This window comes from Myotis brandtii, unplaced genomic scaffold, assembly GCF_000412655.1.
Source record: "Myotis brandtii unplaced genomic scaffold, ASM41265v1 scaffold455, whole genome shotgun sequence".
Lineage (NCBI taxonomy): Eukaryota > Metazoa > Chordata > Mammalia > Chiroptera > Vespertilionidae > Myotis > Myotis brandtii.
Genome location: NW_005367384.1, coordinates 3002374 through 3019559, shown reverse-complemented (window position 1 = coordinate 3019559; position 17186 = coordinate 3002374). Strand labels below are relative to the sequence as shown.

The window sequence follows — 17186 nt, the reverse complement described above, 5'->3', positions numbered from 1 at the left end:
ATCACAGGGCCTGGCTCCATGCTCATGAATATTTGTCCAAAAAGTAAGAATGGCTACATAGCAGTAATTAAAATCGTTTTAACCCCATTGGAAGAGGAAATGAGAGGAAAAGCCGGGGAGTTCATCAGTCACTGGCTGACCCTGCAGGTTGGGCCAGTTAGAGAAGGAAGATGACAACTCACTCGTATGTGGGTCTGGTCTGGGACCACCCGTACAGGCTGTGCACATCGTAGTGCCGCACCCGGGAGCCGTCGGGCAGGATCTGCTCGCTCTCCATGCACAGGGTCTTGCTGCTGAGACCCCTGTCCCTGGACTCCAAATCTGAGGAGAAAGAGCTAGTGATGGGAAAGCCACCTCTGATCCTGTTTATCACTGACTTCCCTTCAAGGGACTGAACTCTCCATCTGCATGGGGCCCTCTCCATCTCAGAGGCACAGGAACGTGCTCAGCTCTGGGACCTGCAATGGTGCCCACAGGCCATTCAACATCAAGTCTTTTGGAGGGGTCTCCAGGAGGAAGCCAAGGGCATGGGGAAGAACAGAGTTGTCAAACGCTATGGGGCAGGCTCCAACCTAGGCTTTTAACATGGTAATTCTTTCATGTCATTCTTATCTTAATTCTATGAAAAGGATATCATTATCCTCCTTTTACAGTTTAAAAAACTGATGCTGGGAAACATCCAGGAATCTGTTGAAGGTCATACAACTCACAGAGAGAATAATTTCTGGGGCCAAGATATGAACACAGGTGTAATACCAAAGTCCATCAACTCCATGATAAGGGGAAGCCACTATTTTCCACCCACCGGTAGCATAACAAATTCTCATGGAGGAATTAACTTGAGCCTGAAGAAGCTGTAGCTGTAGGATCCTTTGGAGACATAACTACTGTTAAGTGTTTTCTGAACAAACTCAAAAAGTTCACTCAGTGGGGTCAGTAACTTGCACACACCCAACTGGGTAAAATGATTGAAGTGTGTCTGTTGCTGGCTCCCCAAAACCAAAGCACCACTGAGATATGCCCTGAGCAGTTAGGATAAGCCCCTGGCTGCTGAGTTCTTGCAGGGGTCACTCCTTGTGGCCATGGCTCTGCCAGTAGAGGAGGCCCAGGGTCCTTACATGGCATATAGGGAGGGCGGTTCAGAGAGGCATTCTTGCAACCTGGAGGAACTGCCCCATTCACAAAGCTTGATGGTTCATTCATATCCTAGAAAAGTCAAACACAGATATATCTTACTTTACAAAACAGTTACATGCTGGCCCTGCCAGTGTGGCTCAGTGGTTGAACGTCAACCCATGAACCAGGAGGTTGCAGTTCAAGTCCCGATCAAGGCACATGCCCAGGTTGCAAGCTCAATCCCCAGTACAGTGGGCAGGGGGGTGGGAGGGTGGGGGTGCAGGAGGCAGCTGATGGATGATTCTCTCTCATTATTGATGTTTCATCTCTCTCTCCCTCTCCCTTCCTCTCTGAAATCAATAAAAACATACTTTTAAAAATAGTTACCTGCTGTCCACTCAGAGGGAAAGAAGTAGTGAATAAATCATTCACCATCCAGTAATCATTAAATCCAGCTGAGAATTGACTAGAACGATCAATTGCCAGTGGTTCTCAACCTTGGCTGCACATTAGAATCACTGGGAAATCTTTTAAAAATCCTGATTTCTGGGCCTCATCCTCCAGAAATTCTGTTTCTTTGTTACTAATGTTGTGGCCCCACCCCATAACAAAGAAACAGAATTTCCGGAGGATGTGGCCCAGAAATCAGGATTTGAAAAAGATTCCCAGGTGATTCTAATGTGAAGCCAAGGTTGAGAACCACTGGGCTAGAGGATTAAAAAAAAAAAAAAATTCTCCCTCAGGGTGTGAAGCAAGTTGCAGTTCTAAGAAATTCCTAGTAATGACCTTGGAATTTTACAGCAGGAACTTGCAGCAAGGTACAAGGTCTGAGGACTATCAGGATGTTCCAGTCCTAATTGGAGGAACTATAGTCTGATACATCCAAAGCTCTCTGGGGTGATCATTATCCTTCTTGATTAAAGGTCAGTGATACATACACTTAGACACACAAAGATAGACACACCCCTATCCAAATGTACACAGACACAAACACTCACAATCCACATGCCATCGAACTTCAAACTCTTCTCTGGACTCCGTGGATTGGTGTGTAGTTCTTTCAACTCCCTCTTCCACCAGGTGGCAGTTGAATTACGGAAAAAATCTGGGAAGGCTGCGTAAGCTCGGTATAGCTATAAAAATTAAATATAATTTACTTGTCCCAAACATATTAGACAGCAAACAGGCATTTACTAAGAGTTTAACTCACGCACAGCCTTGTACTACATAATGACAGATAATCCAAACAGAGCCTAAGTAATGTTCTTTGCTTATTTCAAATATAATAAAAGCATAATATGCTAATTAAACCAGGCAGCCAAATGACCTTCTGGAAGTCCTTCCAGACGACCAAGGCAAGCCTCTGCGGCTGCGAGGGCCGAGCCCCTGGCACAAGTTTCAAGTACAATAGTACAGGGGAAATTTTAGCACAATTAGGCCCCTCCTTAGCATTTGGAAAACATCCATAGACTGATTTCCTCTCCGTATCAACATGAACAGTAGCAATCAACCCCTGGACTCACTATCTCGTTTATTAGATGCCCAACCCTCAACTTTTGTCCTGTAATTTCCTAAGTGTTTCTCAAAGACAAAGCATGAACCAGGGAGAGCCTGCAGCCCGAAAGGGGCAGACATCAGGTGCCTTGTCAACAGGCTGAAAAGAAACATTCAGTTGATCCTCTCGTGTCTCATTCCCACTAAGGAAAGGGGGTGAGAGGCAAAATTGCATTTTATTACATTAGACCAGTGGTCGGCAAACCGAGGCTCGCGAGCCACATGTGACTCTTTGGCCCCTTGAGTGTGGCTCTTCCACAAACTACCACGTGCGGGCGTGCACGTACAGTGCAATTGAAACTTCGTGGCCCATGCGCAGAAGTCGGTATTTTGTGGAAGAGCCACACTCAAGGGGGCAAAGAGCCCCATGTGGCTCTCGAGTCGCAGTTTGCCGACCACTGCATTAGACCATCTAACTAGCATTCACCTGTGTTTTCTCTAGTTTCAGAATCACTTGAAAACAGCTCTTGTGTGTCAAGTAAATTGGGAGGATTTAGGAGAAAGATGCACCTTCCCCTTAATTTCCTCAAATAATAAAAGTTATGTTTTCATTTTAACCTGGAAAGTAGACCCAAGGTTTAACTCCTTAACTATACTGTAAGATCTTTGAGAGCAATGACCTTGTTTTATTTTCTTCTGATTAATCTTTGTAATCCCCCATAGTGATTAGCTTAGAACATAAAATAAATGCTCAGTGCCTAATTGTGAATTCACACCACTTAGTAGCAGCAAATATTCATACATTTTTATATAGGCCAGGTTGCTTGTTATGGAACTTTATGGTCCTTTGTATGTCTTAGTAAATAGGTTCCTCTATGTTCACCAGTGCATTTTAAGAGTTAACAAGCTCAATAATGCTAGTAGTAAGGGTAGGGGGAGCAACAGAAAGACTTGGTCATGGGAACTTCCAGCTTTTATACACAATGGACAAGAGGCAAGAAGGAACCCGTATGTCTAGATAAAAGGCCAAAAAAAAAGGAACACAAAGAAAAAAACAGAAACAGATCAGTATACGGGATCATAGAAATGTGAGAGGGTAGTGAGCCACTTCATTGAGAGGCTGGGAGAGGAAGGCAGACCAGCAATGTCGTTTTGTGAGAAAATAGTGGTAGAAACATGGAACCAGTAGAGAATCTTTCACGAAGAACAGAGAGCTCCAGCTCAGGCAGGTTGGAAAACATGGTAGGCAGGCAGGGTGATAGAGGATTAGAATAAAGATTAATACCAGCCACGTCTGAGTCATTTCTAAAAAAATAAACTGATTAAAAGATAGTCCTTCCTGGCAACCCTGACTTCACCCAATATCCACAAACGACCCTTTACCTCCACTTGACTGTCCCAGTCTAGAGAGCTGTTTATAACGATATTGGGCAAATCAGGCCAGACCTGTGGAGAGAAAAATGTTCAAAAGCAATGCAGGAGATAACTTCTCTTATATAGCATTTCCTAAAAAATTATTAACCATGGTTGTACAGGTGATAATACTTGGATTTTTCACGTAGGCTTGATTTAGAGAGAAGTGCACCTCACAGTGCATATACATTCCTTAAAAATTCCTTAACTGTGTTGACAGATATTGATTGACAAAATGAGAACTTTTGACCTCAAAGCCCAAATGGAAAAGGTTAAACAACAACAGGCACAAACATATTAACAGTGACCCGCCCTTCACCTGTGTCACTGTGAAAATCATACCTTTCCCCAGACAATGTCTCCGTTTGGAGCTTTGATGAAGACATCATCATCCACACCGCGATCAAATGCAAGATATTTCTCTGTCTCATTTCCAGAAATGGCCGGGTCCTACAATGAACACACAGGTCAGGAGAGAAAAACAAAGCCAGAGAATGACTGGGGACAGAAAAGAGAAAAACTCCTCCATAGGGAAGGCACTACTTTCCACCTGAACTGTAGAGCTTCTCTTTGACCCTCAACTTCTCTGCACATAACATGGAAGGAAACACAGTATGTGTAAAGTTTTCTCCACCAAAGCTTATTCACGCTCCCAAAAGACTCCTCCCATTCACAGAGGGACGAACCAGAATGAGGATGACTCGCATCCCGTCGGCCTTCATGCGATTAATCAGAGCTGGAAACCCAACAAACTTGGGGCTGAGGGTGAAGTCCAGCTGCCGCTCCATGTAGTCGATGTCCGAGTACTGCACGTCCTGGGGGACACACAAGGGAACTCAGTGGCTGCAGGTTCCAGACGAGAACAGACCACCCCTTACCCAACCAGTAGGGAATTTCAGATGGCGTTTTTTGGATTCTTTCAAATCCCAGTTTTGTCATTTGTCAGGTACTAGGGTTCTGGGAAATCTACTTAACCTTCTAATTTTTCTTTGTAAGATAAAAAGAAAATGAAATTAGCAAAATATAGGATAATAATGCCTATCCAGCAGGGCTGTTTTTGAGAATAAATGAAAACAATGGATGAGGAAGTGCCTTGTATATGACCAATATAAGGAGTGATTGTTGCTACCTCCCCCAAGAGCTGCCCTGGTATTATTTGTGGTTCCGATTCAGAGAAAATAACATAATGTCAATTACCCAGTAGGAATACAACATGGATGGTGAATCTACCAAAAACAAAACCTGTAATTGCTTTGGATATCCAATCCTGGGGGTTGTTAAACACAGCTTTCTCATTAAAAATGAAATAGTGCATGCTGCACTTCCTATTACTAGAAACAACTGTAAACAATAAAAAACAAATAGGATACAATTAAATACAGGGGTTGGCAAAAGTAGGCTTATAATTATTTGTATGAATAATACCATAATTAATAAATAATAATACAAGAATAAACCCTGTGTTTCATAGACTCACAACTGTAAAACTACTTTTGATGACCACTGTATGTAACTGGCTCATGGAATCAATTATCTAATTATTGGACCCCTCTTACCTGAAATGAAAGAGTTTTATTCCACATGTATTTCCTCTGGAAGTCAGTTCCAAGGTCTCTACATTCAACCGAGGATTAACTCAAAGCTGAGGGAACACTGTGCTCCAGCCCGGCATAGTGTTGGAATGGTGATTCTATCTACACACACAATGATCTGACTGAATTTGGGTTGAGTTTTTAAAATTAAACAATACTACTATTGGGGGGATTCTTTTATTCTTATGGAACCAAGGATATTTTTGACTAAATATTTTGAATTCATATAACAGAAATGGAAGCATGATCTAGCAAAAAGCTGGGCCTATGTCCTCCTCCTCTAGCAAATCACTGTGACTCTAAGGTGAGGACCATGACCCCCACCTGTATTACTGGGTTGGGGTGAGGCTCAGTGTGATGTATGAGAAAGCATCTTGTAACTTTACAGAATCCTGCAAAAATAAGGCAGATGAATCCAGATACAGAGACAACTGGGGCTGGCTGTGAGGACCCAGAGCAAGTACACCAAGAGACTGAGAACGTACATAGGGGATCTGGGCAGCCACCATCTCATCATACAAGCTGGCAATCTCAGAGTCGTTCTGGTATCCATAGCGACACAGCTGAAACCCCAAGGACCAGTAAGGAACCATCACTGGCCGACCGATCAACTAAAAACAGACAGAAAATATTAGTTTTTAAGAAGACTCTGAATTGAAGTTGTACACAATGTAATAAGAATATTTTTCCAGTGCCCCAAGTTAGACGATCAACAAATTCAAATCCAGAGAGAAACTGAGAAGAGGCGCAGCCACTGGGATACCTTGGAGAAAGCCTCCTGATAGACTGGACTTCCCTGCCCAGGAATTTTGGAAAATCTCATCTTACTCTGATTCCTAGGGGCAGTCTAGCTTACTGGTTAAGAACACATAATCCATAGGCAAAATGCCTAGGTCATCATACCGGTTCCAATCCCCGCTGACTATGTGACCCTGGGCAAATGTTAAATAACCTCTTGTGCATCAGTTTCTTCACTTTTAAATTGGGGATAATAATAGTATTTGCTTCAGTGTTGTTGTTTTCTTGTGAGATGAGGACTGAATGAGTTAATATGTCAATGTAAACTGTTCTGACACATATCAGTGACATACAGTTAGTTTTATATATGTTTGTTGCTGCTGCCAAAACAACTGTCATTACCACTATGACCACCTTCACCACCTTCACCACTACACTACCATCACCATCACATCACCACCATCATAAACACCATCACTCACAACCACCATCACCACCACCTGTACACTACCATCACCATCACATCACCATCGTCATCATCACATCACCAACATCATCACCCTCACTACCACTATTGCCACCTCCCCAACCATCCCTAGTACTATTAATTCTACTGCTCTGAAATGCTTTGAGAGGCTATGAATTTAATGATTATTGGTATGTATATATTTTTATTTATTTTATAATCTATCTGTTTCCCAGTAAGACCAATAAACCCAGTTATTATCTGAGAACTATACTAATGAATGTAGGTTTGGGAACACAAAATATACTGTTTAAATTCTTGGTAACCAATTGAATTCCCTCCTACCTCAGTGTACTGCTGAGTGACAAGTTCTGGAGTTGGCCCCAAAACCACATAAAAGTCCAGAATTCCTCCTGTGGTACGGTATGTCAAGGCAGGCAGGGGTTGGAATGTCACATCTGAAAATGTAGGAAAATACAAGTCAATCTGAAAATCTTCCATGTGACGAACTATCCTCTGAAATGCATAACTTCTCCCTTTTCCAATGCTTCTGTATTGTGAGAAAGTACTTTGTACTGTACCTACACAGAACTGAAGAAGTTAAGCGAAAGTCTACAGGGTCCTATCTCTGGATTTTTTTCTCTTTGGTGTTCTTTGATATCTTATTATATGTTTTGTCATTCTGCTCTTTTTAATTATTATAATTTTATTTTAGAATAGTTTATGACTTATAAGTTGCAAAAATAGTACCAAGTATTCCCATATAGGCTTCCCCCAGTCTCCCCCAATAATAATATCTTACATAACAATTGTACATTGTCAAAACCAGGAAACTGATGTAGACATATTATTAACTCAGGTATAGACCTTATTCAGATTTCACCACTTTTTACATGCACGCTTCCCCCTCCACCTCCTGCTTTTCCCACCTCTTTCTAATATACAATATAAATTTTCTTCACATCTTCATACCCCCAGAGAGAGTGCTCTGCCCATAGCTTCTTCACTAATTCAATTATACAGATGGCTTCCACTAGCTGACCTCTAGGATAATTGGGACTTGCTTAGTGTTGCTATCCCTTTTTACATGACTTTTGCCAAATAAGAGTTTAGTTAATTCTTGTTAACACACATTACTGAGCTGAAAATAAACAGAAAGGCTAAATAGAAAGGCTAAGAGGAAACAAAACTGGCCACATGATAACGATTTTGACTTCAGCGGGCAGCTAGGTCAAACACATTCTAAACTTCCTCAAGAATGATTGGTTCACAAAAATAAGGTGAGATGCTGGCATCATCTTACCCATGGCATTGCTGTTTAGCAGAAGCACTCCATGGGCACTTCCATCCTCCTCCAGTCCCATGTAGTAGGGTTGGACACCATAGGAATTCTTCTTGTACTGGAAGAATCATATGAAAAAGTGGGAAGAGGCGGCTAAGAAAGAAACTCAACAAAAATTGATTGGTAAGGTGTGTCTAGTCTTTTCTGAAAAAAATAAAATGTATAAGAAACAAAGGAGCCTGGAATTGGTCCATTTAACTAAAAACAGATGTGACCACCCAAGTTGAGTCTGGGAAGATGAAACACAAAGTGTACATATGTGGGTGGAGAGATGCAGAGACCCAGATCCCAAAACTCTGCCCTTACCCCCGGGGGTTCGTCTCGGGAAAACATCCCCCATGTGTGCCAATTCAAGTTTCTCGGATAGGTTCTGTGCTCATTTTCTCCAAAGCCATAAAGATACTGGGAGGAAAGGCGAGTGGAGATGCGGATGAACATGTCATTGAAGGTGAAGCCAAGAAGCTGAGAGTCCCAACTGCAACACAAAAGAGTATATTTGGGAAAGAAACAGGCTGTTCTATTGGCTTCAAGCAGCTAATTTTTCAAGGAAAACCAAACTCTTGATTCCCTCCTCTCCCACCCAGAATCCTGTTAATCTCCCAAACCAAACCAAACCAAACCAAACCAAACCAAACCAAATTAATTAAAATAATCATAGATGCCTTTGCTAAAAGCCCAGGAGCAAGCTTCATTCTTTATTTTCCTCTATTACTACCTCCCTTCAGTTCTTCTTTCAGAATGCCCATCTAATAGCATTCTCCAACTCAGTTGCTATGGTTCCATACGAACCCCAGCTTCCACTCCTGCTCCCTACAGACCACATTTGCTACAAAGCATCCAGAGTGAATTTTTTCAAAGTATCTCACATCACGTCACTCCCCCATTTACAATGCTTCAGTGATTTCCATTACAAAATTTTATGAAGTCTAATATGAAACCCACCTAAACTCCAGCTTCATCTCCCATCACTTACCTCCCTACCTACTAAATTGCTCCAACTCTATATTGGACATCCCCCCCCCCCGCCGCCTAATATGCCAAGTTTACTCCTTTTTCATGGCCTGTGTTCTATCCAGCCCATCTGTCTACATTGTTCTTCCCCACCCCTCAGATTTCCACATGGGTGGCTCCTTTTCCTCACCCAGGTCCCTTTTCCAATATCATCTCCTTGGAGAGATCCACTCTGATCACAGTACCCAAAGCGTAACCTCCTACAACCCTCAATCATCCTGTTCTTTTCCTACATAGCAGTTGTCACTATCTAAACCACCTTATTTATATTTTAACTTGAATTATCTTTGTGATTTACTTATTTTTTGTCATAAAAAGAGAGATCTTATCTTCTATAACGACAAAAGATAAAGGCACTCCATAAACATTTGTTGAATGAATGCCTAAGTGCATGCAACTGCCTCTATAATTATTCCCAGAGGGCTTTCTCATAAGAACAGACCAAAGGAAATAACTTATTCATGAAACTGGAAATGGGTAGTGTGGTGCTTTGAGCAGGATATCTCCAAGGACAATGGACAGAGCAATGAATGTGCAGGTATCCATCAATTTCAAATCAGACTAGGAGCCACTTACATCACGGTGCCTGTACTCCTGCGTTGAATTTCAATCCCAAATGGATTCTTCTTAATGAAGACATTATAGAGTTGACTCTCAGGGGTGCTGGATGGAACTGTGGGTATGTTGAGAGGGACTGGGACTTCATACCGATTGTTGTTGGGATCGTAAATCTAGTGACAGAGAAAATTGATTTTAGGTAACTATGGCACCCTTAAAGCCCATAACCTTAGCAAAACCTTGATGATCTTGACAAAGAGTATGAATGCTATATTTTTTTGTCTTTAAGCTCATAATACTCTGGATTTTATTAACATATGAAAGAACAATGTTAGATCTAAGTTGTTTTTTTTTGTCTGTCATATCTTACTTAAGGTTTCTATTACAATAACACATTCACTTTGACATTGGTGCTACCCTGGAAAATCAGTCTAGAATCAATGTGGTTTATGATTATATTTTTTACTAGTTTATGTGTAGGGGTATGAGTCTTTGTGAATACCTGAAAACTTTTCTGAATTGAACCGCCCCTAAAAAATATAAACTCGCCCTGACCAGTTTGGCTCAGTGGATAGAGTGTCGGCCTGCGGACTGAAGGGTCCCGGGTTCGATTCTGGTCAAGGGCATGTACCTTGGTTGCGGGCATATCCCCAGTAGGGAGTGTGCAAGAGGCAGCTGAATCGATGTTTCTCTCTCATCAATGTTTCTAACTCTCTATCACTTTCCTTCTACCTTTACTTGGTTAAATAAAACAGATATCCTCACTAAAAACTGATTCACTGAGTATCTAATATAGTCCTGCTTATACTATATTAGATACTAGGAATAACTAAACTGCATAAGACACATTATTGTTTTTAAGAAATTCACATGCTAAGCCAGTAAGAGAAAGACCATTATCACATGATCTCACTTATATGATATGGGATCTAATGAACAAAATAAACTGACAAACAAAATAGATCCAGAGACATGGCATGAGTGAAGAATCTCAGAGGGAAAGGTGGAAGAGATTAATTAAAGAACTTATATACATATATGCATAACCCACGGATGCAGACAATAGTGTGGTGAAGGCCTGGGGTGGGGGCGGGCAGGAAGGAATGAAGGGGGTCAATGGGGTAAAAAAGGGGGATATCTATAATACTTTCAACAATAAAGATAAATTTGAAAAAAAAAAGAAATTCACATGCTAATGGGAGGTAAAAGAGATGTACCCACAACACTTGGGTGATAATATGCTAATGTAGAGCTTTGCAGAAGTGTTGTGACACCGAAGGGAAGGAAATACCTAACACTTTCAGGGATACTAAGTGGATTTCACAGAGAAAATACAGACTGAGTCTTAAAAGCTTTATAGCCATTAACCCAGCACATAAAGGAAATCAAGTCATTTCTGGTAGAGAAATAAGTGCAAAGGCACTGAGTATTAAAGCAAGGTCAGAAAGAGGCAAATATTTTGGAGAGAGTTACTGTGTGATCAGGAAGTAGACTGGCAAAGAGTTAAAGCTGGAAACCTAAGCAAATTCATTTATTTCAAACCCATTAGGTGCCTATCCAATGCCACCAGGTCTATGGTGAGGACAGGAATATAAAAGCCTCGTCCTTATATTATAAGATGTACAAGAGCTCAGAGTCCAGGTTGATATTAGATTGTGAACAACCTGTCAGGTGAAGCCTGATGTTTTTCATTTATTCTCTTGATGAACATCTAAGTGCTGACTACCTACTGGGCTCAGTGTTAGATTTCAGAAACACAAAGATAAAAGGACATTTCCTGTCTTTCAGACACTCACAATTCAATATAGAAATATACATAAGATAGTCCATCACTAGTCCTTAGATGTAATAAATCATAGAAAAGAGAGATCACTTCATTTTCATGTCTATTTCACAGGTATCCCAAATTCAATATCCAAAACTGAACTCATCATCTGATTTTGCCCAAGCTCAAACCTTTTCAGAGTTTCCACTATGGTTAATATTGCCACACTCCATATAGAGATGCAGGCTAGCAACACGGCAATCATTCTCGGTTCTTCCCTCTTGTCATTACCTACTTGCAATCATCACCATCCTGTAACACTACCTTCTCATCTCTCAAAGATGTCCACTGTTCCCCATCTCCTTCCTGTACTATGACCAAGCTCCAGCCCTCATCTGGATTACCTAACTGGTAACCTCCTAGTTTGTCTCTCCTTTTCACTCTTGTCCTTTCAGTAGACACAGCAATCTTTTCAAAATGCAAATTAGAACAGGTCGCCCTGTGCCATCACTGGTTTCTCACTGCTCTTAGGATAATGACCTAGTATAAGATAGCATGGTTAACCTAGAAGAGTGAACTGATTTTAGGTTTCTGTAACCTTGACTAGCAAAAACGGTTGGAACTGAAAAGTGCTAGTCAGTACTTGATACACAGTCTGTGAACACGTACCTTAAACTGCAGCATGTCATTCTTGTGGTAGGTCACATTCACACGGAGGGTGTTCACAGGTGTTGAGGGCAAAGCGTTGGCGTAAAGAGAAGACTTTAAGGAGATGACAGCTGTGGCTCCATGTGAGTTATACTGAATATCATCAACAGAATATAGATCCTTGGTGAAATAGCAAAAAGGGGCTCCTGGGGAAGTGGTTGCCTGAGAAGTAAAGCCAAAGTCAGCTCAGCATGTGGTCCTGGGATTATCAAATACAAAGGGGCTGGAAAAGGTCATTTACAGGGAGATACAGCCAGACTATCACTTATTTCCCTATGTGCTCTTTGGTTGTGATACAAGTTTAAATTCCTGGTCTCCATGTAAAATATTTTCTTAAAAATAATTTTCACTCCTGTCCCTACCTACTCTTCATATCCAGATAAAAACCCCGTTTCCTTTGGAAGTCCTTTCTTTCTGTGGATTTTAAGTAATCACATAGGTACTGGTGCTATGCTCATGAAATTGTAGGTTAAGTGTAGAGAAATTTAATTATGATAACACCATCAGCATTTTTACCTCCCAGGCACAGCCACGGGCAAGACACTTTTCTTCAGAAGCACCATCCGCATCAGGATAACAGTCTATTTTTTCTACATCCTCCATCGTCAGGTTCCATTCCACAGTGTATGCTTCTCCCAGGACAAGATCAAGTCCTGTGATAAGGGCAACCTGTGGGAATGGGGAAGTGACAAGGAAATTTACCCTCAGGACATAGGCCTTGCAAAATCTGAAACTTCTTTGGGGAGAGGAATAGAAATCATACCAGACTGAATAATCCAAGTGACATACCACTGGAGCCTCTATGGAGAGAACTATATGGGGAGTGGGGGCAAGACTGCCCAATGGCAACAGGGCAGATGTCACAACTCTATGTCAATCTTGTATATAACATTTTGAAAAGAATTTGATAAAATAAAATCTGTAATCACTCCTTTCTTTCCTTCCCTCACCTGCTTCCTCTTCCTTGTTTTGTCAGGAAGGCTTGCTTCTGCACTTCCCCTTGTAGCATAACACACACAAGTACAAGTGTCATTCCAAATTTAGCTTATCTTCTTGCCCTCTTTCCCCCAAACCAGTGTCCTCCATTGGTCTAGACCCGTGGTCGGCAAACTGCGGCTCGCGAGCCACATGTGGCTCTTTGGCCCCTTGAGTGTGGCTCTTCCTAAGCCTTAGGAGTACCCTAATTAAGTTAATAACAATGTACCTACCTATATAGTTTAAGTTTAAAAAATTTGGCTCTCAAAAGAAATTTCAATTGTTGTACTGTTGATATTTGGCTCTGTTGACTAATGAGTTTGCCGACCACTGGCTAGACTGATGGCAAGAACAAAGGAATAAGAATAATGTGGCCTGGGTTCTCATCTCCATTCTGCTGTGGAAACTCAGACAAAGTATTTCAATTCCTTGGGTCTGTTTCATCAATTGCAAAATTGGTGAATTGGCAAAATCATTCCATTTCCTTCTATTTCTAACACCCCAGCCTCTTCATTTCTGCAGGCCAAAGCCTCAAAACTTGAAAAGTTTTAAAAATCCCACTTTCTAATTCAAATATCTAATATTTTTCTATATACTTTCCTTAGAGAAAGTTCACATTTGTCTAGAGCTATAAAATTACATTCTAAGATTATCATCCTCCTTCCAGTCTCTTTTCAGTCTAAATTCATCTTGCACTTCCCTGGACTACGAATCCCATCCCCCTCCATGACAATTCTCTTAAACATTGAGTTGAGGGTCAATAAGTGACCCTTTGACATTAGCTCAGATCCTTCTCGTTTTGGCACTAAGACCTTCCAAAATCTGACCATAAGTTATCTGTCCAAACTGATCTCCTTCCAAAAGTGAATCCTACCTGTTCTAGTTATACAATATGCACAGACTAATGAAAGGCTAACCTCTTACTAATACAAGGCCATCCTTAGATTGGCTCATTCTGACATCTCAACCTTGAATGTTTTATCCTCACAAATGCTCATCTGTGGAATAAACTGCTAGTTGCCTGCCCTACATAAAAGTTATCCTCTTACTATTTCAGTTTAGAATATTAAAGTTCCCACTTAAGAATTAAAGCTGTGGCCATTAATAGGTAAATTCTGAGCCAAGCTTTTGTTTCTTGATTTAAGGGACTGCTTCTTTCTTTCCTGCTTCCTCTTTTTATTCATACTAATGCAAGGCCATAGTGACTGGAATTAAGCAGGAGGCACTTCCAATCATAAGAGAAGAAAAAAATATCAACCCTGACAACCTTGAGCCACTGAATCAATGCCAGCAACTGACCTCTTTCTAAAGTTCTTATTGCATAAGGGAAAAAATCCAACTTGTTTAAACCACCATTTGGCTGAGTCTCCTGACACTTGCAGCCAAATGAATCTCTAGCTGATGCATCGTCTTTCAAAGTCCAGCTCCAGCCCTATATTCTGCAAGGACTTTGTTCAATATTCCATTAAGCTTTGAACACTAACTTAGAATAAATTAACACTTTGCATATGTTGGTTTGGGTTGCCTGTTCCCTTCCCAATGGTTTCATATGTATATATTGTGTCTCTTCACAAATCAAATTGAAACAGTTAAAGAGCCCCTTTGGCCTTATATTAATTAATCTATTTAACAAACATGTATTGAATTTGTTTTCATATTTGAATCTGTCAAATGGCTTGTACTTTGCTGTACTCACCAACAAAAATGTAATACTACTTCTAACTTTATGATGTATGCATCCTCAATGGATATTATCAGGACAAAATGTCAAATGTCAGTGATATATCATTATAATAGAAAACTAAATTTACTTATTTTCTTAAGTTTGGAAGGTCCCTCAGAAACATGCTAACCCAGTAGCTCCCAATCCCAGATCATACCTGTAGTAAGAAGTATTTGAGGAAAGGGTCCCTCACAATCTATAGTAATAAAAGTGTAATATGCTAATTAGACCGGACATCCTTCCTGACGAAGCCACGCCGGAGGGGGCCAAGCCCCTTGCATGAATTTTGTGCATCGAGCCTCTAGTGTTAAAATATCAGAGGAACTGATTACAACTACTCAGGAGCATCATATCTTATCACAACTGATGAAAAGTTATTTTATTGTTATCATCTAACCAAATAAGTAGCCATTAATTACCTAGACTTGTCAAATTCTTTGACTTAAAATTTTTTCTAAAAATGTATGTGTTGTAGTGAGAATTTATGCTAGTATATCTCAATACAGTTTAAAAAAAACTCTCTTCAAATTTTTTATTAATGGGGACCCCCTCTCTTCTTTACCTTTCTAGCATCAGCCAGCAGCTTTCAGATCTACTTTTCCTCTATTTCTGTTCCCCACACTTCTTCTTCTGTCCCAGAGAGAACAGAAGACTGGGGCCAGTGGGGGAGTAAGGATGAAAAGACTATTTGCCTTTATCCCAGTTTCCCAGCAACTCCCTCATTCATTCTAGTGCTAGCCCACTCCTCATTTTTTTTCTCTCCTAACCCTCTGACTTGCCACTCCAGGCCTCAGTGTACTTTGGTCCTTCAGGACCCATGCAACCTCGGTAAGAAGGAACACCATGAGCTGTGAAGAATTCTTGATAAACTGTCTCAACCAAAGGGATTTTTACCTGTCGGTTAGGATCATAAGTGACTTTAGGAGAAACCTGAGTTGGTACACCATTGTGTTTCACTACAATGTTGTTAGGTTTTTGGGTCCCAAGGATTTTAATCTCTTTAAATACTAAATTATTAGGATCTTTGTAGGTTGACTGCAAAATCTTCACATCCAAACGATTCTGCAAAACAATTAAGCACAAAGATCTAACTATAAAACACAGTTTCTCAAGTCACTCAAATATTCCATCCTAGATCAGATACCCAGAATGGGTTTGAATGTCTCTTAGCTGTCTCTACTCATCTGTGCTTAATTAGTACAAATGTATTTTGATACTCCCTGAGGAGGAAGAGAGAAAGAGAGAGAGATTTTTAATAATTACTATTAAAAAAACTGACTGCTTTGATTTATTCATTTCATTGCCTTCTTCTAACTAACATGATTGATTCAGTTATTAGGAGAATGTGCTCACCTATACCATAAATGCATACAAAGCTACAAGTATAATTACACACAAACACACATGAGTCTTGTGGACCAACAAAAGCCCACACTGAAGATTCACAAAAATATGCTACTTACTTGGGCGACAGAAAACTCACATAAGAGATAAACATTATTGGCCACAGTATCTGAAAGTGAGAGAAAGACGAGTCAGACTCTGATCTGCCCACCACAGGAGAACAGTTTTTACTCTGGCTGTCTTTGAAGCTACATCTTGAGAAGGACAAGATTATAGACAGAGTCTCTGAGGCCAAGCCACTGTTTTCCCTTTTCCTTTCTCCTTTAACCTTGAAAAGGTTCCCATTCATGTGCTTCCAAGGAATATTCCTCAAGTGAGTCTATTTCCTAAGCTCAAGCCTCAAGAGTCATTAGTATATTGGAGACAGAAAAATGTGCTAAGAAACTATATATAGACACGTAGCTAGATTTTCACTGCCTTTTCACTGGTTATGTTTTTCATACAATCGACATTTGTTCAGTAGTATTTTGGGGGAAGATGTCCACATTAAGTGGCAGGAATGGTCTTAAAAACATCTCTTTCAGGTTCCCATTGACAATAAAATGAGAGCCTATGAATATTGCTGGCCAATGGGAGAATTCTATGAGGTAGAAATGTGTTTTTCCTCCATCAGTGGTCCATCTACCACTACCCATAAACAGTGCTACTAAAACAAAACTCTTCTTTCCAGGGATGAATGCTACTGTGCCTGGTGAGATACCTCACCCAGGTGAATGACCAGAGGGGTAGCTCAAAGATGCAGGTTCATAAATAGTGACATTGGCTCACCTTTTGTTTCCCCATCATCCCAGAAAAGTTCGCCTCTTGCTTCTTTGTTGTCATCTAGGGCAATGATAAGACCAAGAGGGTTCTGTCGACTATAGGAGAAGATATTTATTTAA

The 17186-nt window shown here is 40.7% G+C and overlaps 1 protein-coding gene across 3 annotated transcripts in view; it reads right to left on the bottom strand.

Moving 5' to 3' along the window:
• MGAM (maltase-glucoamylase) overlaps nt 1–17186 on the bottom strand; it is an 80239-nt gene that overhangs the window by 14110 nt on the left and 48943 nt on the right. For all 3 annotated transcript variants that reach the window (XM_014546745.1, XM_005875032.2, XM_005875033.2), the window contains exons 22-37: nt 17074–17162; nt 16365–16414; nt 15796–15963; nt 12720–12872; nt 12165–12365; nt 9749–9903; nt 8468–8636; nt 8123–8219; nt 7165–7277; nt 6101–6226; nt 4710–4838; nt 4366–4473; nt 3994–4056; nt 2115–2249; nt 1119–1206; nt 183–321 (exon numbers count right to left, since the gene is read on the bottom strand). In XM_014546745.1, coding sequence (XP_014402231.1) covers nt 183–321; nt 1119–1206; nt 2115–2249; nt 3994–4056; nt 4366–4473; nt 4710–4838; nt 6101–6226; nt 7165–7277; nt 8123–8219; nt 8468–8636; nt 9749–9903; nt 12165–12365; nt 12720–12872; nt 15796–15963; nt 16365–16414; nt 17074–17162 — 1983 coding nt within the window. The remainder of the gene's footprint in view (nt 1–182; nt 322–1118; nt 1207–2114; nt 2250–3993; nt 4057–4365; nt 4474–4709; nt 4839–6100; nt 6227–7164; nt 7278–8122; nt 8220–8467; nt 8637–9748; nt 9904–12164; nt 12366–12719; nt 12873–15795; nt 15964–16364; nt 16415–17073; nt 17163–17186) is intronic.